This window comes from Buteo buteo, chromosome 6 (assembly GCF_964188355.1).
Source record: "Buteo buteo chromosome 6, bButBut1.hap1.1, whole genome shotgun sequence".
Taxonomy (NCBI): Eukaryota; Metazoa; Chordata; class Aves; order Accipitriformes; family Accipitridae; genus Buteo; species Buteo buteo.
In genome coordinates, this window is record NC_134176.1 from 14,203,266 (window position 1) to 14,222,786 (window position 19,521).

Below are 19,521 nucleotides of genomic sequence, written 5' to 3' on the forward strand. Positions count from 1 at the left end.
TGAGAAACCAGAACTTTATTTTGGGCCCTCATCAAGCTAGCGCAATGACAATTTCACAGAACAGTAAACTTCACCATAAACTTCAACTGCAGCCAATATAGTACTTAGGAACAACATCGATCAACGTCCAGAGGACAAGCCTTTGCATTTTACCTTATGAAACAACCGAGACGCCACACACTCCTCGTTTTGAAAGCTGGCCCACAAGAGCCAACAGCTGTAGCTGACACCCAACACACTGGAAATGCCAGCTCGGAGTTCTACCTTATAAAATGTTGCTAATTTTACTCTAGCTTTCGTTTATTTAAAGTTATATTCTGCCATCTTACACATAACACAAGACATACACAGACCCACATAAACTAGTGGGGCTACCTGCCTGCTGAGGCATTCCCAAACAACCATTGATTTCCCATCGTGAATTAAGGCACCATGAAAAATTAGAACTAAGGCGAATAAAACCTGAAAACATGCACAATTCATACCACAGCAAATGCTGATCTAAAGGCTGTCTACCAGAGACCAACTTTTTTTATTATAACGTGTTTTATAATGGCATACTATCCAATACAACTGTAGTAGGTGCTTGAAATGTAAAATGTAAGCTGTAAAATGCCACAGATTAATAAAGAGTGTAGTGGCTGCTAATTTACCTCCATCTTGTGAGTTCATGATATTCAGAGCAAACAGCATTGCATTGGAGAACGTGGTAGCCTCTTCTTTGCTTGCAAAATTCAAGCCATAGACCTGCCGTGCATCGCGCCATTGATGAAAGGTAGGTGTTGCTTGATTGTACTTCAGTCCTTTCACAATTGAGTAATTAATCACTACCTGTGATTTGAAAGAGAGGGGTGAAGATTAAAAATAGTTCTGTTTTCAGTGGAGAAAACCCCCAACCCTGTGGTAAAGGTTAATTAAATTGGTAGAGGCAATTCATATGGCAGCTCCTACATGGCTGTACAGTAAGGCAGTGTGTGTTTTGATGACAGAAGACCCGCACCTGGGGGTGAGATTTACAACAGTTCAGTTCAGCCTCGGGGAGCTGTAAGCTAGTCTTGCAAAATCTATTACCTGGTCGTGTTTTCTACAGCACCTCCGCTGGATACAGCTGTGCAGATACTGCAGACAGATGTCAGGAGCCAGTGCCAGCAGCTGCTGCCATCTTTTGGGGGACGATCATGCACAATTGTCAGAAAAAGAGCCAGACAGCGCTCTTGGCACTAACCCTGCCCTTCAGCAGATAAATGTTTGACTCATTTTACCATCTCTGCTTTTCTCTTCCCATGCACCTGATCACCACCAGCTTCTTATGTTGAGAGAGTTTTTTCTCTAGAATCAGATAGGCAAAGACAAAACCAGACAACCAAATATTTCCTCTCCCACCTCCTCCCTTGCTGTACACGCTATAATTTCCAGGTAAGGGGTGACTGCGGCAGAAGGGTGTTTCTGTATGTTTTGATTAAATTTGCTGAATACAATGCCCTGTTTATCCTTGGGCAGGGCATGTGGGACACCCAGCTACACAGAACACCTGGGATCCAACCAGAAACCTCCAGTGCTAAAAGTGTAAGCTGCTCTAGCTGAGAGTGGAAAGGCAGGAGTGTCCACTGCACCACTAATAAGCCAGAAGGACCCATGGCAGAGACAGCACCCCTGAGATACCCAGCTGTGGAGTGGCAATGGCACTCTGTTGTGATGATCCCACACACCAGAAAACCTACTGATACATCTTTTTCGTAGTCTGCTTGACCAGTACTTTGGAAAGTTTTCTGTTAGTACTATTATTGCATCTAAAAAACTCCAACATATTTCATTAGATTAACAATATTTTTGCTAGATGACTGACAATTCTTCTCAATTATAAAAGCAGAGTTCTAAAACTAATTTAAAAAATGAATGACTCCTAGCTCTGAGTTTTGACTTTTCAGTAGATTGCCAATTTAAATTGGCAGAAAAACATTAGATGAGCACCTAATATATAAGGAGCAAATTGTTTTTCACACATTCCTATTTTTGAAGGATGGCATTGTCTCATTGATATAGCTAGTTAACAGATGTCTGATAACTGTACTATATTGATATAAAAAATTATGGAAACAAGCGAAGAAGCCATTACACCAGTAGATAATTACAGATATACCCTATTTCTATAATGCATTTACTTACCTGACCCAGCATTAAACAGTGATGTAGCAGATATAGTCTTTGAATACTTGGTCTAGCTTTAGGCATAAATTATCCTGATGGTTATTGAACATCCAGTATTTGGTCCGACTTTTGCTCTCAAACCAATATCATTATTAAGTTACCATGTAAATGCACTGGGCAGCAATCAGATCTATGCTGCTTTTTTTGCCACATTTTATAGAGAGACTCCTGACCTGCGATCCAGAGGGAGATGCAGGACAGCCTGCATTTTGTACACAGGATCCCAAGAGTTGCTCCCCTGAAAATGGGAAACGCTTCACCAGCATACTGCACAGGAAGGCACCCACACCAACCAGAATGACAGGGAAACCACGTCGTGCTGGTCACAGCAAAGCCATGAACTCACTCTTCTAGCTGACAGCTTAGATAGCCCTTTTCTCTTGAAAAATGATGACACTACCCCCATTCTACCTCTGAGCATTGGGAGAGCCTGTACCAATGTTGCTCACACTCAAGGGGTCTCTGGAGCATCAAGTAGACTCATGCCTGGATTACTAACCCAACAGTTTTAACATGTACCAATTTTTAAGTTTTCCAACCACTTCTGAGTAGCTTAACCAAGGGAGGGCACAGCTAGTATCTTCAAGGAAATGTTTAGAAAGACTGTGATCTTCTACCAGGCTTTACAAAGTCAGTATTTCTCACCTACTAAAAGTATCTTCTGTTTCAAAGGACAGCACTATTAAAGTCCAAAGAGCACTAGAGGGTGTAGTGCAGTTGTATAATGAAAGACAGGAACTGTAAAAACCTATGCCAAAAATTGTTTAATAGAAGTCAGGTGAACAGTTCAAAATTTGCTTTCCCAGAACATTGACTCAAGGAACTCAGAGAATCCGCTGTATTCTGAGGGTTTGATCCCTTCAGTGGAATGAAGACAGAATCTGAATGTTGACCTTCATTAACCATCAGGATGCCTACGCATGTAATACTTTGTCTTCAAACTGAAAACAGAGAGTTTAAAACTGGGAAATGAAACACAAAATAGCCAGAGTTTCATTTTATCTCCTTTGGCTAATGTTTCTAGAAAACAGAAAAGAGAGGGTGGTTCTCCTGCTGTTGTTAAGAATGGGTGCACACAGGTATCCGGTACAGATGGTGCTGAGGCTCTGCAAGGCACATGATGATAAGTAAGTGCTTCAGAGCAGTAATTAAAATAAAGAAGGTCCTCCTGTTTGGAGCAGAGGGATTTTTTTTACAGGTGTTTCTAAGGGATCTTTACTCTAAAGCTTCGTATGTCAGTAAGATAGCATCTGCCATGATGAGCAGACCAACAGTTCATCTTTTAATCTTCAGTTGTAGTCTATAATAGGTCAGTTGCAGAAACTTACTGGAAATCTTCCAGAAATAAGTAATGGATTTGTCCATAACAAACAGATCTTCCTATAACTCTTCACCCAGAGTTTGTCTGAAAAGCTGAAACATGACATTTAATGTGCTTATTTTTTCTTTTCCAACCCCTTTTAGTATTTTCTATCCTGAAACAAAGTGGCCTTGTTACTGATACAAATGTCTGTATTGTTTTGAACCCTGTTGAATTCTGGATTTCAATGATCTTGTATGGCAAGGACTTTCACAGACCAGATGTGCATAGTATTACTATGTTGACACCTGTAGCGTTCGCTACATATCAAGGTGCCACGCTTAGATCACTGGTCGGCCCAGACCAGGGAAAGAGACAGATAACACACGCAGTGTGAGCGCCAACTTCCCCCTTTTATTGCGCAGTTAATTCCTTTTATACTAACAAGGGGAGGTGGGGTTACAGGTACATCACAAGGCTGCGACTAACCCTCTAACTTTCCGTGACATCGCGAGATCTTCCGAACACCGACCCCTACAGACACCTTTCAATATTCCCATCTCTATAATGTCAAAAAAAGATTTGCTTCACTTCTACCTAGTACAACTCGTCACCCTGTTATCCGAGGTTCAAGTGTAGGCTCTCTGGGGCAGGCAGGGAATTTGGGGATGTTAAAAAGCTCAAAAACGAGAAGCCCTTCCCTTTGACTGCAGTCTGTAGGCTGCTGAGTTACAAGTTGTCAGCAGCGATGATGGTGGTGGTTGACAGGGCTCACAAGAACGGGGCTAGAAAGGATTGAGTGGGCCTCAGGACCACAGCTGAGGTGTAACCACAACCACGATCACGGGAAGAGCTCCCACGCAAGTCTTATGATCCATACTCTTTCTTATTCAACCAGAACAAGACATTTGCTTGTTTCTCCAGGGTACGAAATGGTTCAGAAGTTTATTATTAGCTTGGGGTCTGCTGCACCGCCAGCACTCAGACTCCTCTCCCGGGGAGCCGTCATATGATTACTAAAACAGGAAGGATACGGCGGAGCAGCTAAAAACTGCTACAGCTGAGGCCAGATTCTTTATTTCTGTAAGCAGGCCCAAACCTGACCAACTTCTAATAAGTTACAGCGGTGATTAATTGGTTCTTTATTTTTCAAAAAATGTGGTTTAGTTTATATCCCAAGAATGCTGTCCCCCTTTCAGTTTTGGCTTAGGCGCAAATGTAAAACGTCCCACCTTCCCCAAGGCCCTGTTTTTACATTCACTTCTCAGCCGCATCAGTACACCAAACCCTTAGGAGGTATGATTCACTTCAGACTTGCACCCTCCTCCCCGCCTATTTGTTCAGCACATGCCTTTCGGTGATGAGATCATGCTGAGCTGAAATCACTTGATGTAAAACCGTAATTTTAAACCCTTAGTTGATCAGGACGCCGAACTGGGGAGCTACTGCTTGTCAGCTAAGCCATAAAGATGGACCGCTTGTATGTTTTTAGCTTTGTTAACTTCTTGCATGGTGACTGAAGCCAACACGCTTCACCTTTATAACAGGCTACGTTACAACAGCTAGCAAGTCGCAACATGACAGTCAACTGTTTGCTTGTGACTGTTGGGCTTCAAAAAAACGAAGGCTGCAAGGAAACATCAAAGCTCATGACGTCAAGTGATTGTAATACTGATCTGGCCTCAGCTTCAAACCAGTTCTGGCCTCTGTGGCTACTTCAAAGCTTCAAAAGTCTACTTCTGGTTTTCTGAAGATTACTGCTCCGGCCAGCATGAGTCTATGCAAATGTGCACGTCTGTGCAGAGCAGAAAGTGGAATTCATGTACCGTGGGTCTGCAACTTAGCGTTGCTGTGGCACGCGAGCACACAATGAGCACGTCACCCAGACACATAAGGACAACAAGAAGTCGGGTAACCACTTCCCTGTGGTGAGAATGATGCTCAAGTTCTGCTACTCTAAAAACCGTATTTCTTTGCAGTGAACGTTCTAGACACCGTCAGCTAGAGGAGCAGATAAACACAGATAAGGTAAGCAGAATGAGAAGACAGTATCATAAACGCTACAACATGCACCAAAAAAGGGTTAGAAAACAAGACAACAAAAGGAGTCTACAGAAGAAGATACGTGGGAAAAAATAAAGGATGAAAATTAAAGAGAGAGATTATTAGAGGTGTAATAAAAAACAACAAAAATTAAAAGGGAAACATTAAATGCAGGCAGGGATGAAGTCATGAAGATTACTCTAGTCTGTGCCTTGCCAAACAGTATGTAATAAAACTTAAAATTGTTCCGCTGTGGTATTGTTGTGTTACGTATTTTAAACTAGTTTCTCAACTCTTGGAAATCTGTATAGCTTCATTAGCTTCACTATATGTCAAATCACATATTAGCTGAAGATTGGTCCTTTTCAGAAAAATATGGCCTTCCTGGCAAAGCAACAGCTTTTACTAAAACCTCGCTTTCAGTGTGATTTAGCAGAACCTGAGAGCAAGCACGAAATGGCTTCTACAGAGAATTATTTTAACTGAAATTCATTTTTGTTCTTGTTAAATGCAAATACTTAGCAAGCCTAGCAAGCTTATGATTCCAAGGGAGACTCATATAAAATATATTAAATTCTGAATCTTGAGACTTTCAGAATGTTCCTTTTCATACTACTATGCTACGCTGTCTTGAATTTACTTTATCATTAATACTGATTTTTGTAATCATATTTAAGGTGAATACTTTCTTTTAGATAGTTTTAAGTGACTAAGGTAACCTGTACTTTTTGTTTGAGGAAGGATTTTTAGTCTTTAAACTCCAGAAAAATATATTCTTCTATATGTTTCCTTCTGAATAGAGATGATTTTTAGATGGCATGCAGCCTCTTCATAAGTAGGAACATTTGCAAGCAAATAGAATGTTACAGTTAATGCAAAACATGTTTAAAGTACAGATCAAGATTTGACTTTATTAAGACAGACTTCTAGTACATAGCCTCCCTTACACATATATGTAGATTTTATGACTTTTGCTTGGTTTACACCAGCTATTCAGACCCATCTCAGACTGTAGTCACATGAAAATAATCTACATTCACCTGCTGACTGTGTAAAATAAACAGCTAGCATGGCCTGTTACAAAGCAGTAATGGCTTTCACAACTAAGGCAGCACTGGATTTCATTTATTTTTTAAAATATATCCTATTTTTGAAATGTAACTACATTAATGTATTGCCTTTGCTCTACTGAGAGGGATAAAAGCAACAGCAAAAAGATATGGCAGATGTTTCAAAAGTGCACTGCAAGGAGCTGAAAACCAATGTGTTCAAAACCCCCACCTATTTCTATTCTGCTTTTCCTTTTTCAAAATGATGACTGTGTACATGGACAGTGTAGCAAAGTCACTAACACTTCCAGTAATCAACCGGACTAACTTTTCCAGTTGGGCCAAGCATCATTACAGCTGACAGCTGAGGGACATCATCTGCATTTCCATGAGCAGATCGGTCAATCCAACATCTGTGGCAGCTGAGAGGTGGTGGTGCCCTGGCTCCTGCTCTCCAGCTTGGCTTGGCTTGGCTTGCCTTGCCCTGCCCCTGCCTGTCCCACACTGGCAGCGGTGCTCATCACACCTTCCCAGTAGGCAACGCCGCTGTGTGAACCAACAGGGAATCCATCGCCCGCTTTTCTCTGATTCTTCTGCCAGGTGGACGGCTCCAGGTGAGCACAAGAGGCAGGCAGCCTGGGCAAGCTGGGCTGCCACCGCCATACCAGCCTCACGCCAACGCGCAGAGGGAGTCCCCCACTCTGAAATTTCTGCTCTAAAATGCAGATGGCACTATGGTATAGCACCGCTACTCCACCCAAGTCAATTTTTGTAATTTGGGGTCTAAACATGATATTTGCTTATGGAGCTTCCGATGGCACGCACTGCCCAGCACACTCGTGAGCCGGGCTGCCCAGAGCCACGCCACGGCAGCCCCAGGCTGAGCACCGTGCTTTGGTGGCCGAGGGGGGTCCGATCCCAGTTCCGATTATCTAAATCCCATATAACTCCTTTAATACCCAGGGAGGTCCTGCAGACTTAGGCTGCCGTAAATCAGATCACAGTGTGCACCTAGGATTTTAAAATGCATTACGAGGAACTAATTAACTTCTCACAGCAATATAACAATCACGCTTTGTAAGATGGCAGTGCAGAATGATTGATTTCTTCTTTCTTTTTTTATGTAGTACTAAAAATGAGCAAAAAGTAAGTCCGGGGGAGCTAAGAGCAAAACCCGCAGAATGCATGAAGACTCATTTCACAAGGAAAAATGGAGGGGGGGGAAATAACATTAAAATCTCTCTCGCATCTACCAAAAGTTTTGTTTGCAAATAAGCAGTAATAAATTATGATACATTCTGTGTGCAAAAAATTATAGAAAATCTGAATGACTGGAGTAAACAGACTCATAGGCACCTTGCAGGGAGCAGGAAATGTTGCTAGACTACATTAAGTATAGAACCGATGGTATCAAACAAGATCAAAGGTTAATTTACAGGAAACTCAATACAGTTACTCACTTGTTGATCTTGCAGTTTAACTCCAACTACCCTGAAGGTGTTAGTGGCCGTATTGTGGTATATGTTGATTCTGCTGAATCCCTGCTGTCCAGGTTTGATTGGCACCCATTTCTTACTGGTATCGTCATAGACCATAACTGAAGCCCGGGCTTGGCAAATACTCTGTTCACTGGAGAGCAAAAACAACAAAATCAGAGAAAAGACCAGTGAATTTGCTGCATACTACTGAAAATATCTAAAGGAAAAAAAACCAACAGAAATTATCAGAACTACTTGCAACATATGTTTTGTAAGAGATCTGCTAATCCTTTGAATGCAATCTGCCTGTTAAATTAAAGCTGGCATGTATGTGTTCATGGACTTAAAAAACTCCAGTATGCTGCTGTTCTGAACTGATAATCTATTTTATATAAAAATATTAGGCCCTGAGGAATAACTTGTTTCACACAAACACTGTGAAAACTGTCCAACAGTATGAATGCTCCATTTATTTTATGTACCTGCTGGCAAATGAAGCCTTTCACATTTACATGAAAACTTACCAATATTTTACAGCTTACTGACAAAATAAACGTGACATCCACAGCTGAGTTACACATTTAAAACTGGAAGCAAGCAGACCTTGAACCAAAAGCCACGTTAGGTAAACTGAAGAAATCAATTACGTTAATCCAGCTGACGCCTAATACCCAGACCCACTGACGCACTTAGAAGTCCCAGAATACATGGTGCAAAGCACACAGGAACTCTTTTTTCCTTCATCCTAGTCGCAAAGAAAGTGGGAAAGGGGAATCCATGAATGTCTGCATTTCAGTGTTAAAGTAAATAGCCATTATTTTGTATAGCATTAATATAGAACTATTTTTGTTCTGTAGATTCACAGAAATTCATCAGTTCTTTACCTCTTGCTTGCATATTTGTGACTAATATACATATACTAGATTCATGCTAAAACACACCTTTCATGTGCAAGAAACGCTACTGGCAAATACTGTTGAGGTGACATGTCAATATGGATCAGGATTTCAATCCCCGCTCTCCTGACTTCCCAGCCACTTTTCTTATACCAGAGGAAATAAGAGTTTCTTATATGAAGAAAAAAAAGAATCCTCCAAATTTTGGAGATGTGGGATCTTCAAATGTAACAGGGATATCCAACAAGCAAATAGTGCACATCAGGCCTACATAAAACTGTTAGAATTTATGTCCTGTAAAGATCTTAAGTTCATGACCGTCCTATTAACTTTAGACCTATATATATTTATATATACCTCCCTTCCCTAGCCCAAGCTGTATTAAACAATTTTTGGCAATGCAATATCAAGTAGTAATCTGCTTTGCACACAAATCCCTTTTTTCCCTCTCTTGCATATACCTCTTTGTTTTGATTTTGCCTCAGTAACGCCTTACTTGCACACAAATACACGAGAAGCTCCTGGGTGATGCTAAACCATATCCCTGCACTGCCACAGCACCAAATTACACCACTTATAAATTATACCAACTGTTGCAAACCCAAAACCACCCAACCCTCTCACTGTCATCATCTCAATGAAAGGGAGCACGTTACTGTAAGTATTAAGAGGATCTGGGTAGATTACAGCAGCAATTTTCAATCTTTTCTGATTTGTGGGTCTCAAAAAGATTTCCAAGGTAGATGCATCCCCCATTGTACGCTAAAGCCTACTGACGCTGGCTTGTTTTATCGGTCACTTTGCACAGCCTCCAGGCAGCCCACAGACCTCCTCCAGGCTGTGGGTAAGACCCTGAAAACACTTCACGGAGTTTACAGAGGGAGCAGCGACGTTGGCGAACATCTCCATAAAGAACAAGGCAAGAAAATTCAGAATAAAGTGTATTTTCATTACATAGCATGGAAACAGCTAGAGACTGTTACTGGAGCAATATATTCAGAACAGAAAGATTAAACATTATTTTATTTATATTCTTCAGAATTTATAAAACCAAGCTCATCCACCAGTTGCTGTTGCTTTGTTATGTGAGATACCTGGAGAACAGCTGCGCCTTTGCTGATGTACTTACCCAGCAAATACCTCTCCATCCCTTTTTTTTAAGGTAAGCTAATGTCTCGTGGCAGCTTTTCTGTGTCTGACACTAGCAGCTGAGGGATTTGAGCTCGCTCCAGCCTGCCTAATCCTCCAACTGGTGCGAGAGCTGCAGACTGGCGGCGGCAGCGGCGTTGCCCGCATCCTTCACACCTGCCCTGGGACGCTCGCTCTGCTCACTCGGATTCACGGATGGGGAGGATGGGAGAGAAACGCACCAGCAAAGAAGCAAGTACACTGGGTTAGTTTTGCCGTGTGGAAGTGGAATGGCTACAAATACTCTTTGGTGCGGTCCTGTGGCTGGAGGGTGCCCGCCTGCCTGTGCTACCAGGCGTCTCATGCCACCTCCAGCTCCAGCGGTGGGGGGAGCATCAGCTGCCTGCGGCCACAGCAACCCCCTGCCCAGGGAGCCTGCGGGCTCCCAGAAAACACGGTCCCCGGCAGAGTCACAGTCAGCCAGCGTGAACCTGGGTCCTTCTCCTCAGGGCTTGCCGGTCGCTGCAAGCCTCACTGTACTGTGGTTTCATCAGAGCAAGCCTGGGACCAAATATTGTGCCCATTTCAGATGAATTTTGGAACCCACAGTTGCCATGGGCTCCTTAATAAGTCAAAATTAATTAAATTAGCCTTACTTACAACAAAGAGAACACACTTAACCATACACACGAGGTCCTTATAGTGGCATTATTCGTAATGCTGCGTCCAGATTCCAGTTGATACAGCAACTTTGCCTTCAGACTATGATGACAGAAAAAACTGTGGCTAAGAACCCCTCTACAACCCCATGATTGAAATATAGATGTAGACCCCAGGAGCAATATTTAATGCATGACAACCAATTGTTACTGTAACATAAAGCAACACATCAAGCTCAATCCCTGCTCTCCCTGCAGTCAGTGGAAGTTTTTCATCATTCATTTAAATGGAAACAGGATTAAGCCTGTTATCTGGCCTCCAGTGAAATAACAGAAGGGAACATAAAACAAGTACAGCACGAGGGGAATCCTTTCCTGCAAAGCACTTCATCAATCTTTCAAAACCTAAAATGCCCCCAGGGACCCATTGCTAGCTTGCTGTCTCACCCTAAATGGAGGTGTAACTCTTTACGCCTGAAGACTCTCTACTTATCCTACCCACAAAAAGCACAACTCTCCTGCTGCTGCTTTAAGGGGTTTCCCTGAAAACAGTCCAGAAAACGTTCCTCTTATAAAGGTCAGTGAGAACCTCTCTATTACTCTCAGTGGAGTCCATTATTTTAAACGTAAATCAAGCAACATTGGTTTCACAAAGCTCCAGCAAAATCTTCTGTTATTTTTGGGACCATACACCATTGATACTTATGTATGTCAACTACACATAACAGGTAATAAATATGGGGTTTAGTTGCACTATTGTGCATAGTCACATTCCTTCTCCATGAGAAGAGTCTGGCAGATATCAGTATTTATACACAAAAAGTCATGAATGTAGCTTCTAGAACTTGCCTTATATTCCTAATAATACACAAAAGTTACTGAAAAATGGATATATGTTGGAGAATATCCATCAAGTTTCACATACATTTCCAAATATTACTAATTGCCCGATTGATTTTTTACGTTACATCAACATGCAAGCAGCCAGACTCATCCACCTGGGTTTCCATCATAGGCAATTCTGTGTAAACAAGACAAAACCAGCATCATGGAGGGGTCTTAATTATAACATTGTTCAGGTTTGTGCATAACATCTACTCCAATCTCTACACTTTGCTCTAGGGCCGATTTAAGACATCTTATTTATATGTGGAGGGGAAGGAGCTCTTCCTAGGGAACCCTTTAGAGCCATCCTAATATCCACCCCTAACTATTCTGAAAGCATTTTCTCCTCAGTGCTTTACATCTGTGGGATGGCAAACCTCTGCACCAGGACCACTTGTTTGCCTGAAGTTAAAGCAAATCTGCTTAACTTCACATCTGATAGAAGCAGACTGCACTGGGAAAACCTTCGTTCACAGCTTGTACCTAAAATCCAGCATTCATTGCTGAGATTTATAGAATATTGTTTCAATATTACAAAACTATAAATTAAAAAAAAAAAACGTTTGCAGATGATACTGTTTGCTTTGGTTTGTGCAACCCATTTTGACCCACTGTCTTCCATCTCTTCTGTTTAGGATTTGTCTTCACAAATGCGCAGATTAGCTGATTTGGCGTTAACCCTTCTTGAAAGGGTCAGCTTTGACCCTTCTTGCCCAGCCCCAGTGAGAGTGGGCAGCCAAGCACGGCACCTGGGCTGTGTGGCATGCTTGGGCTGGCCACCCAGGTTTGCTGTACCCTCCGTGCTTTGCTAGCTACAGTGTCAGCAGCACTTCCAGCCTCAAATGAGTCACGTCAAGCTTAAAGGTACCAGTTAAGGTACAGAGATTACCGAATTCGGGAAAGCATCTGGGGGTAGCATTGAGGCTGCACTTCGAGACAGTGCCGCAATGAAGGCGGCCTCATCCAGAAGTGTCTCCTCTTCTTTCTGTGCAGAACTTGAAAAATGCAGTCCTTCTTCCTGGCTTTTAGTAAATTTATGATTACCAAGGACTCATAGCCAAAAAAGAGCCACAAAGGAGTGTGGAAAAGATAACACAGGGAGTCTTAGGGAAAATATCTTAGGTTTTGTGAATTATCACAAGACTTAATGGGGCTGCTTGACATTACATGGCTGAGTGCAAGTAATTAAAAAGGAGGAGGAAACACAGGGGGAACTATATGACAGAAATTACTGTGGAGGTTGGAGCAGGGGACACACGGGTTGGGGAAAAGTCCTCCTGCTTCACTCTGCCTAGCCCAGAGGGTCATCCACATGGATTTGAGCAAAAAGCTCAAACCTGAACCACAAAAGACTTGGCACAGAGAATTGAGAGGAAAAAGGGAGTAAACCATAACGGTTGGAAGCAAGTCTTTGGTAGAAAGGCTCTGGAAGGGGCTCCAAGGCTTTTCTCTCCTGTCCCAGACTGAGAAAAGACAAGAGGCCAAGCTGCACTGCTCCTTCATTGACCTGTTTTCTCTGCTTACAAGGTATCTTCTTACAAATAGAACTTTTGCAGAACGTGGTACTGAGTCACTGAGCCCACCTATGACCAGCGGCCCCGCGCAGAGCCCGCCGTGGTGCAGGGTTATCCCAGCCTTACCCCAGACTCGCTGCCCACCACCAGTCCACCCAGAGGTCACCCCTCCAGGGTGGGCTGGTATTTAATATTACATTAAGTAAGAAAGTATTTAAAATACTTCCTCCTAGAGCCACAACAATGTAATACAGCTTTTGGAGGGTCACCAAATCGTGCTCATGGAAGTGTAACAAAAGACCACAACGAACCAACTTTAGGGTTAAACACCTAATTCTGTGGGCTCTACTCCAGAAAGCCAGCTGGACCAGGAGACTTCCACTATCCTTTATATTTACAGACACAACTGTTTCCTTGGGGCAGAAATTCACTTAGCATAAACTGTGAAAGCTCCCCTGACAGAAATCAAGCTATCACATTTTGAACCTATTACAGATCTACCTTGTTTCAAGCTGCTCATGATTCTCTCACCTTCAAACAAGCTGCCTTCTGGTATTCTTATGAAATGCAAAACAGCTACTTTCACAAACATTTACTTTATTTTTGTTTTCTATTTCCCATCCATTTTCCACACACACACTATATATGATTAATAATTAAAAATTATTTTGGACTGACCTAACCATCCTTATTGGTGTCAGAAATTGTTAATATTACTTTGCCCAAGGCTTGTCCTACCTGGGAACAAACCCTCAGCACACAGAACATGCGAGATAACTCACAAGCCAATTAACGCTTCTCACTCTACTTGTCCTCTGAGTCTGCCTGCAGAAAGTCACAGTTGTGTGGTTAAACCTGACATACAAGAAATAGATGCTGATGCTGATTGATGAAGCCAACAGAATTCTCTCAATGTCAGCTTAAACAGCTAATAAATACAAAATACTGTATATGGAGATGTGTTGTCCGTGCGGTACGTATCTGTGTTAACCTCAAAATTAATAAGCTACAAGTCATGTTCCTGCAGCATTTAAAGTGTATTGCAAACCCTAACAGACTAATTTGCTAAACAATTTAATTGGTTTCACTACAACAAATATAATAATGACTGGGATGCAGGGAAGTGTTGCAGTAGTTATCTTTACAGGCAAAGGTGGACATTTCTGTCTGACAACTGGATTTACAGAAACAGAAACCTGGGAGACCCTCTGACCACAAGTCAGTCAGGTCACCTGGGCTCATACAGACCATATCTGAGATCTGTGCTCATTACAGATAAAACTTGCTGGAGGGCAGTGGCTCTCCAGCCCTCCCAGCAGAGATCCACTGCCAGCTTTGCTCATGACCCCTTTTCTTGTTAGGAGCCTCATTTCTCCAACACAACGTCAGTCATGCTTGTGACTCCTTCTGGGACCTCCTTCTTCGAAGTCTACTTCCCTCTGCAACCAAACACACGGGACAGTCGGCGTCACCTTCGTTCACCCCACCTCTGTCCCAGACCACTGAAGAACTTATTTCCTCAGCAACGCAGCAAAACCTGACAGTGAAACAACAGCATTTAGCCACTGATCAAACTAAAGGACAGTGGAAACCCATAGGGACTTTACCTCCCGATAGGTGCTTTCAATCCTTGGTGACGTGCAGATGCCTGAATATTTTCTAGCAGACATTTAGGAAAACACCAGTCACAGTTTCATATATGAATTTCATATTCATATATTTCATCTCCATATTGGAGATGCCACAAGCACTATCTCCATTTGCTTTTCTGAGTCCCATTTCCTGGGACCCCTTAAAAAACCAACCCATGGACCCAGTGGTCAGAAGTCCTCAATTTGCACTCACTCCTGATCGCCTGCCTCTGCAGAAAGACCTCCATGACAGTGCTGCCCTTGCCCCAGTCAGCCTGAAGTGAAACCCAGCTCCCAGGGGAGCTGCCATTTTTTGGTTTCCTGCTCAGCTTGCATGTACACATTGAAGACCTGCCTTTGGTGCTGGGCTTTGGCTGCATCACCAGCAGGAGATGAGCCTTCTGCACTGAGCATCTGCTGCAGGTGCCTGGCCATCACCTTTCTCCACTGTTAAAGTCCAGCATCTGAACAGTTTAATATTAAATAATTACAAGAAAATAGTACAAATACAAAGCCTCCTTCATAAGCAGCTATCAAAAAGACTGATGCTGTTAAATAAAGTCATGACACACCTGCAAGATAAATACATATTTTACAGAGCAGGAAATGGAAATACTGGTACCTACAGGATTAACAAGAGTAAGGTGAACACCAGTTCACCTCCACAAGGAAGAGTATTTAAGAGTTAGTCTTACTGCTAGCAATGAGACATTAATTTTGAATTCTCCCTTATTACATAGGCATACCCAGTGGGAATTGCCACGTCCCTATTCGTTGCAGACATCCATTGCAGATACTTCAGCTGGAAACCAAAAAAAGACACAGTTCATGAAGCACCCAGGTCTCACACTAAGCCAGGACTTTGGGAGATGAGTTGCTAAATTTGGGAACATGCATGCAATCCTGGCATGGCCAGAGAAACTTGCATAACCTTCTGTCACCCCTCAGTGCTCTTGAGCATGGGAGAAGTGAGTAGAAATATAAAAAATAAAGTATGCAAAACAATAATGCAGTGGAAGAGATGGTCCACCTGGGCCTGACTGTCGGTCCTGAACAGCTCAGTCCTCAGCACCGCCAGTGAAAGTCAGGAGAGCGCCCTGACCTTTCGGTGTCCACCGCAGCACTCAAATAGCACATCCGCCAACCAGTGGAGATTTAGGGCCAGCTGAGTGACCGCAGATTGATGCCCTTCTAAGCTGGCACATCTGCTTAGTTTACATTGCTGAGATTTTGAAACTACGTGGCGGAATTAATTTTAACCCATCACTATTCTGGTATGTTTTGCAAACTGAAGCGTAAGAATTCAAATGATTCTAAGGGGAACTCCAGTCATCAGTATCTCAACTCAACATCTTACAAAAATGCTTTAAGAGAACTGCTTTGCAAGCGGCACTTCACAGAGGAAGTGTAGTGATTCAGAGAAGTGCCATCGCTGCCAGGCAGCTGGACTCCCAGAGCCATGTCGTGCTCCAGGAAACTTTCCCTTCAGCTTCCACCTGCTCCAACAAGGTCCGGTCACTGCTGTCTCCTAATGGAGAAACTCCATTGCTCCATTAACACTTTAATTCATGCAACATTTCTTTCTGCAGTGAAGTGTGGTTCACTTTCAGATTTTGCATGCCACCTTGAAGGTATACTTTGGGAGTTCCTAAAAATAAATGTCATGTAAATGTTCAGAAGTTCCTAAAACTAAATCAAGTAAATGGCCTGGGGAAACACTATGAACCCAATTAGTCAAAAACTGTAAAAAAGCAGCTTGACTAGATCAGGTTCCTATTAATATAAACTATTTCCCTTCACCCTTAAATTACAGAAATAAAAACAAGAAGTAACTAAGCTTGTAAAATACTCATTATGCAAAACCCCAAACTGAACCGTCAAGTGAAAATACATGACTGAGGGCTCTCACTCACGGGCCAGCCATATCCGTATTTCAGGAGAACAATACCTTAAACAACGGCTTTGAAAGATCATAATCATAACTAATAATCAGGAGAGGCAGACTCATATGTGAATACAGGAAATCAACATAAAGATCTTTCATTAAAGCTGGCGTTGCTTTGCCTTGGTTTCCCTTCAATCCCAAAAGAAATGCAAATAAACCTGTGACAATTCCCCTGGAGCCAACAGAGGCAGACCAGGAATGAAGGAGGCTGGCTCCATCAAGTCAGCCTCTCCCTCACTGCCAGGGGATGCACATTAATGCAGCGTTGCTGCAAAAGCTTAATTACCATTTTATACAATTATAAATTATCCTACGAGGCTATAACCAAACCCCAGACCTTCTGCATTTATGACAATACATGCTCTCCGTCCCATCCAGGCACATTAACCCTGGTCAACAAATTCCCTGCCATCCTGCCCAGTCCCCAGATACTTACGTGCCTGCCATCAAGGAAGACCTGGTCAGGTAATCCTGCAGGAGTATATGCTCAAATCCAGCACGTGTGCTTAAACCCAAATAGGCTATTTCACCTGATTACAGAGCAGAAGACAAATTTGGCAGGGAGACAAACCAGGAGTCTCTATGAAGGCTTATAACCAAAACAGGAAAGGGAAGCGCTACCGGGAGAGTAGAAGGGCAGGAAGTAACACTTGTACACAGGGGCGGGGAACGGACTTCAAAGAAGAAATGTATTCTTTCTTACAGCTGATTTACTGAACAGAAGTCCAAACAATATAGATTAAGATTAGATGCACTGCCTTTGCCTCACTGGTGGCATGGATATTACAACCATTTCGCTTATTTTCTCAAGGCACGGGTTCACCGTCCCAGAAAAAGCAAAAGCAAACAAACCTCAGACCCAGGAAAAAATTGCTATTATTCATTTATTGCATGGGTGTTTGCATGGTACAGAACCAAACCCAGGGGCCCCGGCGGTACCCAGGGCCCCCATCCTGCCTCGCCGCCAACCTGGCGTTGCCTGCCCCTTGGCTGGGGTCCAGCTCCAGCCCCAAACTCGAATTGGAGCGACACAGTGCCAAGATACTGCACACCGACTCTCACCTCCCATGGCAATACAGCTTTTGGATGGGAGCTGCCTTACACCTGGCTAACTCGGGGTCCACCAGAGCAAAAGCTTTTTTTTTGGTTGCTCTCCAACCCTGTCATCTTACTTGGGGCATCACCATAAATACATAAACTAAGAAACACATGTTCACAGAAGGAGGTAAGCGATCAGGTAGCTTATAGCACATGGGAGAAATCTCCAACACTTAAAAAACAAGACAAAATTTGCTCCAAGGGGTGTGTGAGCAGCGCACGCCCTCCCTCCATCACCAGGAGCCGGGAGAGCCCCCGTTTGGCTCAGCAGCGGGCAGGCCCCCAGCCAGCTGGTCCCTGGAGACGGCAAAGATGGGACTTCATCCCCTCTCCCTGCGTGCCTGCCTGCCCCGTGCTAAGGCTCCCACAAACGGCACGCGGGACGTGGCTTGAAGTTACTGCTACGGAGATCACAGCCATAAGGAGGAGGATACCTCATCTCACGGCTTCTGCCGTAGAAGACGTGCCATCTGCTATTGCCTTTCAGGCAATTAGTTCTGTGTACCATCCTCTCTCTTTTTTAATTAGAGTTCCTTGCAAAACTAAGCCTCCTTGACCGTGCTGTGCCTGCAAGAGACCCCTGGAAGACTACAAGCCTTCATTCCCACCCTGCCATGAGCTGCCTACATAGGTGTTTGCATGCATCCACGTTCCTGTTAACAGGCAGGTTGTTTTTTCCCTGCAGTAACGCTTCCACCTCCCTTCGTATCTCTGCAGGCTCTCATTTGCCTGCTCTGCTGCTTCTTTAACTGGGTATTGCCATTTGGCTATAGCAGCAAGATGGTCTAGTAATACAAATGGAAACTTTGCAATTTTAGAAATAATAATTTAAAATATTGCAGCAAAAAGACTGGAGGTCTTGGAGACCAGGACAGCAGATTAATACTTTGGTGCTACCTTTCCTGGGGTAAAACTGCAGTGGTTTTGATAAGCTCCCTCTCAGAGGCCCTTGAGACAGATCATTCTTCTTTTGTCTCCATCCCTTGGTTTGACAAATTTGTACACATGGATGTAAATGCCTCAAAACACTGTCTAGTCTTCCCAGCTTTGCTCAGGATATGGGTGCATTATGGCATGAGCAGATTAACAGCAGAGGGAAAACATGACGGGGAGAACTGGATGGACCCTGCTGTGGTCTGGCTGCAAGTACAGAAAGCTGGGGTTTTCATCCCGTTCTCACATGAAAATATCTTTGGTGGTTTTTTGTCAGTGTGCTCACAAGTTCTCTTAACGTGTCTAAATACGTCACCTGTTATCTGTGATTACGCAAACATGGACAGTGCAAATACAAAATGCAAACAACTGCAGAACAAACCCACTGGATGTTCAGAGATCCCAACTGCCTCTCCCTACCCCTGACCATCACCAGCACTCCCTCTTTACGTCCTTTACTGTAATATCACTTTTTAACACACATTGCTTAAGAAAATACTCCTCCCATGACATTACTTGAGCCACCCCACGATGTGTTCCCAGAAAGGTAGTTCAGGATCAGCGTGTGGAAGGGGATAGGAAGGTTTGCACCCACTTGTATGTCACTGTGTGTGTCACTCAGCATTTTGCTGAGCCATGTTGTGCCCACCCAGGCATTACACAAACCAGGAACAGACGTGTTACCTAATCGGACCCCGGTTCCCTAAGTGCAATGAAAATGAACCACCTCCCTCCTGTAAACCATTGCACAAAA

General features: G+C 43.3%; 1 protein-coding gene across 6 annotated transcripts in view; it reads right to left on the reverse strand.

Moving 5' to 3' along the window:
• Positions 1-19,521, reverse strand: part of EVL (Enah/Vasp-like) — a 159,336-nt gene that overhangs the window by 69,164 nt on the left and 70,651 nt on the right. For 5 of the 6 annotated variants that reach the window (XM_075029848.1, XM_075029849.1, XM_075029844.1 and 2 more), the window contains exons 2-3: positions 8,061-8,229; positions 654-831 (exon numbers count right to left, since the gene is read on the reverse strand). In XM_075029848.1, coding sequence (XP_074885949.1) covers positions 654-831; positions 8,061-8,229 — 347 coding nt within the window. Of the gene's footprint in view, positions 1-653; positions 832-8,060; positions 8,230-17,172; positions 17,346-19,521 lie in introns of those variants that run through there. The other variant, XM_075029847.1, reaches the window with a different exon arrangement.